Raw genomic sequence first — 5,434 nt, 5'->3', positions numbered from 1 at the left:
TTCTATATATTTCATAAGTAATGTTATCAATCAATAAATCAAATATCAAAACTATTAGTTTTTCACATAAGAGATGACTCGTGAACTTACCAACGAACATGTTCGCGAGTTAACAAGCCGAATATTATAAAACTTGAGCTTGATCTGTTTATCTTAACGATAATCATTAAACAAGCTTAAACGAGTTTTTATCGAATCAAACTCGAACAGCTCACAAACGGTTTGACTCGTTTACGTCCCTACACAAACATACACACAATTCTCTCAGGAATTGAAAAAATAAAAAAGAATAAAATAAAAAAAATCTCAATAAAAGCCCAGAAATATACAGGCAATATACACAGATCAGTTGTAATAATAAAGATGTTTGTAGATCGCATTTACAAGCCCTGTTTGTATAAAAACGTTTAACCAAGCAAAAACACGATACAATAATTAGAAACCGGACGATAAATGTATACATTAAACCAGCAGGGTTGGTAAAAGCTTTCAACAATCTCTTCTGCAATTCCCCATTACACATGCTCCTCTCCACCATCTTCATGTTGGTTCTCGCCATTTTCTTTTCCGAGGTTCGATTTTGATAATGGCAATGCTGATGATTGCCTCGGAGAATTTTTGGTTGCTGATTGGTGCCGTGAATTCAAGTTGAGGTACGTGTAGAAGGACATGCCAACGAGTGCGGTGGCTGCTCCAAGAATGCTAGTTGGTCCAGGATTTGAACCAAAAAGATGAAAACCTCCAAGAAGGATGACACACGTTTTGAACTGTCCAAGAACGACGTGGGTCGTAGCAGAAGTTGCCCTAATCGGGAAAAACAGTAAATCTCGGATCATCGACACATTATAACCAAGAGGCATTTTTAGATTTATTACAATCATAGTTTAAAAAGCATACTAGATTCAGTTGTGTTAGAACGTTGATCGGAAAAACAAAAACACGTCATAAGTTACTCTACAATTGCTGGTCCAGACAACTAGGAACAGCAAGAGAGCCAATGAGAAGCCACTGCACAACTCGATTCACTTTGGATGCCTTTTGCTCAGCAAACTAACAGGTGCATAGAGCTTAATATAATGTGAAGAAAGGTTACGTTATCCATACCAATTCAGATAGAGGATGCCACGTCTAATTTGCAAAACACTAACGAGGTTTTTGTCGAACACCAAAGGAACAGATTTTCAAGAGTGAAAATTCATGGAAATCATATGCTATCATAAAGATTTTTGAAATATTTTTATAAATGAACACAACTATTTCCACGTGAGTGGGCAAGTAAAGAATCAAGAACTTCAAATCAAATAACCAAATCACAAGAACTTATTGGTCATCTATTTCAAAATTAACCAAATCAGATGAGGGGAAAAAACTGTTTCTACAAGAATAGAAGCAACAAATCAATTGTCAAAGCAGAGAACACATACCCGAGTGCTAGAGCACCAGACCATTGAAGCAAGAAGCCAAGAAAAGCTGAAGCACCAATGGCAGCAGAGTTATGAAGGCTCCAATCAAATGACAGGACACCAGGAGGGTCCAGTGATGGCATTAACATCAGCAAGAAAAACAAAGTAATTGGTGTCGTCTTCCACATTAGCCTGTCATACATAGCATGCAAGCATGAACTTACAATCAGTGACGTTTTCTGAATGTGTCAACAGAATGAATAAATACATGTTTTGCTCGGAAATCCCACGACGCCTTACGCTAAAGCGGTCCAGTTTTCTTGTTGTTGAAGATTAGACCACAATATTTTATTAACAGCACTTGGCACAATCCAAGCCAGTGCTATGCAAGAACCGAAGAAATGAAACTGAAGATCAGTTACCGTAGCCACAGCAACACCAATTGATACTACAGTAAGAGCAAACACCTAGAGAAATTGTAATAAGCATCAAACACATCGAAACCAAAGTAATTCCCAATTTTCTTATTTAAGCAACAATTACAAATTTCATACGCATAAATATACATGAATAACAAGAATATACAGGATGACCTTACAAAGATAGGTGATGACAAAAGTCATTTTTGACCAACCAAACAACCCAATGTAGAGCTGCTTGTTTTTCATAGTATAAATTTTGATTCAAATCACATCAGTGGGTGAAATTTAAAATAATAAAAATAATTACGTTGGTCCTGTAAAAGTTTTGCATTTCCCAACTACCAGAGAGTATTATTACCTTCCGTGCTGAGATTCTTTTCCCGAAGAGCATGAACTCTGCTAAAACAATTGCTGGTGTTACTGCAATCTTAGCCATCTGATAAAATCCAACACTGAAAAATATATCTTCTCTATTATTCAAGAAGTACAGATACTGATAGAAAAACAAGAAGCAAAAACTAGAAGGTAAGTTGTCACCTCACCTATTGTATTTTAAGCTAACGTTGGCAAGACCGGTAGAGAGTGACATAACAATACCGAGAGACAACAATGAAAAATATTTGGTTGATTTCGGAGGAGAAGATAAAGAGAGTATGGACAGAGCTTTTAAAAGAGCCATTATCACCCAACTAAATAAATAATGAATAAAAGTTAAGAAAATAGGATAATTGAATCCAACTTTTATGAGAACCTGAAAAACAAGAAGCGATGGTCAGAATCTTTATTATTAATTGATTTGCAAGTAGCATGAAATATGTGCGGGGGATATATGACTTGCCAATTTATTCATTAAGATTATACTGACAGAAACCAAGAAATTAAATGTAAGTGCAATGGTGGGTCCCAATAAAGATTGTTGCGGTCGCTTCGCCCCACTGAGTGACCGCAATTTACTAAACATGGAAGCGCGTAACTCCTCCAGGGCTCTACCTAAAAGAATTGAAGAAGCATCAGTGTTATGCATCTTAAAACAGGGTAAAAAATCCTTGGAAATAAAAAAACCCTGGTGGCTGCAAAACATCAAAATTTGAGGAAAAAAATATGAAACATATGTATTTATAGATAGAAGCCATGCCTTGACAAATTGTTAGCTGTTGAGTCATAACAATTACTCAACCAAATTAAACCTAATTTCCAGATCTTGAGATTCCATATTTTAAGATTTGGTCGTGGAAGCAAAGGATCATAGGATATGTCCACCACAATATGATATTTCAAAACACACAAGCATAAAAGAGAGAAAAAATTGAACAGCATGTATGCTCCTGAGAATAACAAACAATGACTGATTTTACAAAAACAAATTGATATGACTAATAAACAAGAAAAAATAACAAAAAAAAACTGAGAAAACAGAAACCACAGAAAATTTTTAAAAACCATAGAGATGCATCAAATTAACAATCCAAATCTGGAATATCCCACTCTTTCCCAAGTGAAATATATTTGAACACGATCTTTAACATCTCATAAACAAAACAAGAAAACCAGAATTCAAAAAGAAATTGGAATTGATTAGTTCAATCATGCCCTTCAACAGGTTTAATAAGCTGTGTTTTAAACCAGCTACACCTTGGAAAATAACAGAATTTTCAACGACTCGTCTCATTCGGTAGACAAACTTTGGGAAGTGCTGAAATTCAGGGTGGCGCATTCAACAAGAAATATCAAAGAATTGGGTCATCTATCTATCTCAGATGTGATTAGGGATTGGAAGTTCGTCACGTATTGACCTAGTTGTTGTATTTTCTATTATTTCGCGGAAAACTCATCCGCTTAATATTGTAATGGTCTATTTTGATTAAATAAAATATATGTTTCCTATCAAAAAAAAAAAGAGGAGAGATTTCAGTGTTTATTATAGCTTCTTAGCATAACAATTCGAAGCGGAAGATAGATCAAAGCTTTTTATACCTAGATGATAGGTGAAAGGAGGAAGGTTGGAATGTGCAAACAATTGAAACAAGCAAAGATGTCTCAAAGTGAATGGGATCGCCAAATGTAAAGGTGTCCATGAGCCTACACAACAGGACTGAAAAAAACACTTGTAAAACCATTCCGAGACTTCCTAAATCAAGCTCAGTTCAATGATGGATCTATGATAAATCTTAAGCTTTTAGTTTTGATTTTCCTCTAATTTGAAGTTCAACGTTTTCTCTCAATATTTCTCAAGGATGATTATAGGCACTTAGATGTGTAGTGGCGGTTCTTCAACTCTACTTTTATATGTCAATTTCAACTTTGGATATGGTGAGCACGGCGTCATGCGTGGAAAAGATTTATGGCCCCTTATTTTGGTTAACCACATCATTTCAAGAGCCAAAACACAATCGAAACCTTACTAAAAACACCATCAAGATAAGCACTAACCACTAACTAAAATGGCATGTCGAACATCAGTTTGGTTACTTAAATACACTGCCGTATTTTAGCATCTATGACTATCTTTCTTCCTTGAGTAAACTTGTGTAAAAAATTGAAACTTTATAAAAATCATAACAATTAAAGGGAGGAAAAAATCGAATCTTGCTATATGTTAGCCCCTCTCAAGCAACTAAAAGTTCATTCTTGTTAACAATTTAAACTGGTAAATACAATTCAAGGGTTGAAACAGAGAACCATATGCTTGGAATTATGTTAATCCTAAATTCAAAAATCAGTCATCTAAAGCGATGAAAACTGACTCCAAGCCAACTGAATACACGTAAAAGAAGGAAAAGAAAACTCATACTTTATACAGTTAAAGTTTCAAAACTGCTTCAATACACCAGATCAATAAAATTTAATCAGTGTGTTAGTTGATTGATTAATACCCTTTTCCCAACGTTAATACATCGTTTTTACTAAATGGTGGAATTTGCGATTTCTTAAAGAAAACACAATTCGAATATTTTTCACAAAATAAATGTGTACACGTTTTAAAAAGAATGTCAAATTCTGAGGGGAAAAAATACAGAGGTAGCCCAAATAAAAGAAAGAATGTGAAAGTAATTGACCTCTTTCGCCACCATCACTATCCTTTCTCTTTAGAATTTTCCTTATATCTTTTCCAACAAAAACACCCAACATTTTTTCTGCTTCTGCTGCTGAAACTGCTATTTCCTGTATCAGGATCCCAGCATTTCCCTTAACAGATAGTGTGAGTAAGCACTGAATTAAAGAACATAATATGCATTAATTGGATTCATATCTGCAAGCCCATCTCTTTATTGGATATAAATGACAATATAATTATTTTGTGCATCGAGCAGATTTAGAGAGAGAGAGAGAGAGTGCATGTGTGGGCGTGAGAGAGGGCGGCGGATGATCTTGCGGGTGAGATTTGAGTGCGTTAACGTAGTTAAGGCCCTGTTTGGGTGGTGTTGATAGATATTTTCAGTGACATCTTATTTTATTTAACAATAAAATCTCTTGACTTAATAATATTAAAACTGTGAAATTTTATTAATTTTTAATAATAAATAAATAAATAATTTAGTATTTTAAATTATATTTTTTATTCAACAAACAGAAATATAATTACATAAAAAATCATTGTGATATATATTT

The 5,434-nt window shown here is 34.4% G+C and overlaps 1 protein-coding gene across 1 annotated transcript; it reads right to left on the bottom strand.

The window, feature by feature from the left end:
* Positions 1 to 326: 326 nt before the first annotated feature.
* On the bottom strand, positions 327 to 5,185 carry LOC140982468 (nucleotide-sugar uncharacterized transporter 2-like). The gene is made up of 7 exons (XM_073448980.1): positions 4,882 to 5,185; positions 2,664 to 2,815; positions 2,368 to 2,576; positions 2,184 to 2,277; positions 1,704 to 1,870; positions 1,425 to 1,595; positions 327 to 804 (listed from the first exon to the last, which is right to left on the bottom strand). Exons 1-7 carry the CDS (start codon positions 4,952 to 4,954, stop codon positions 516 to 518), a joined length of 1,155 nt encoding a protein of 384 aa, XP_073305081.1. The 5' UTR covers positions 4,955 to 5,185; the 3' UTR covers positions 327 to 515.
* Between the last annotated feature and the right edge of the window lie 249 nt (positions 5,186 to 5,434).

The sequence above is a fragment of the Primulina huaijiensis genome, chromosome 1, assembly GCF_012295235.1.
Source record: "Primulina huaijiensis isolate GDHJ02 chromosome 1, ASM1229523v2, whole genome shotgun sequence".
Taxonomy (NCBI): Eukaryota; Viridiplantae; Streptophyta; class Magnoliopsida; order Lamiales; family Gesneriaceae; genus Primulina; species Primulina huaijiensis.
Note: the sequence above shows the minus strand (reverse complement) of the source record. Positions and strands in the feature narration are given on the sequence as shown.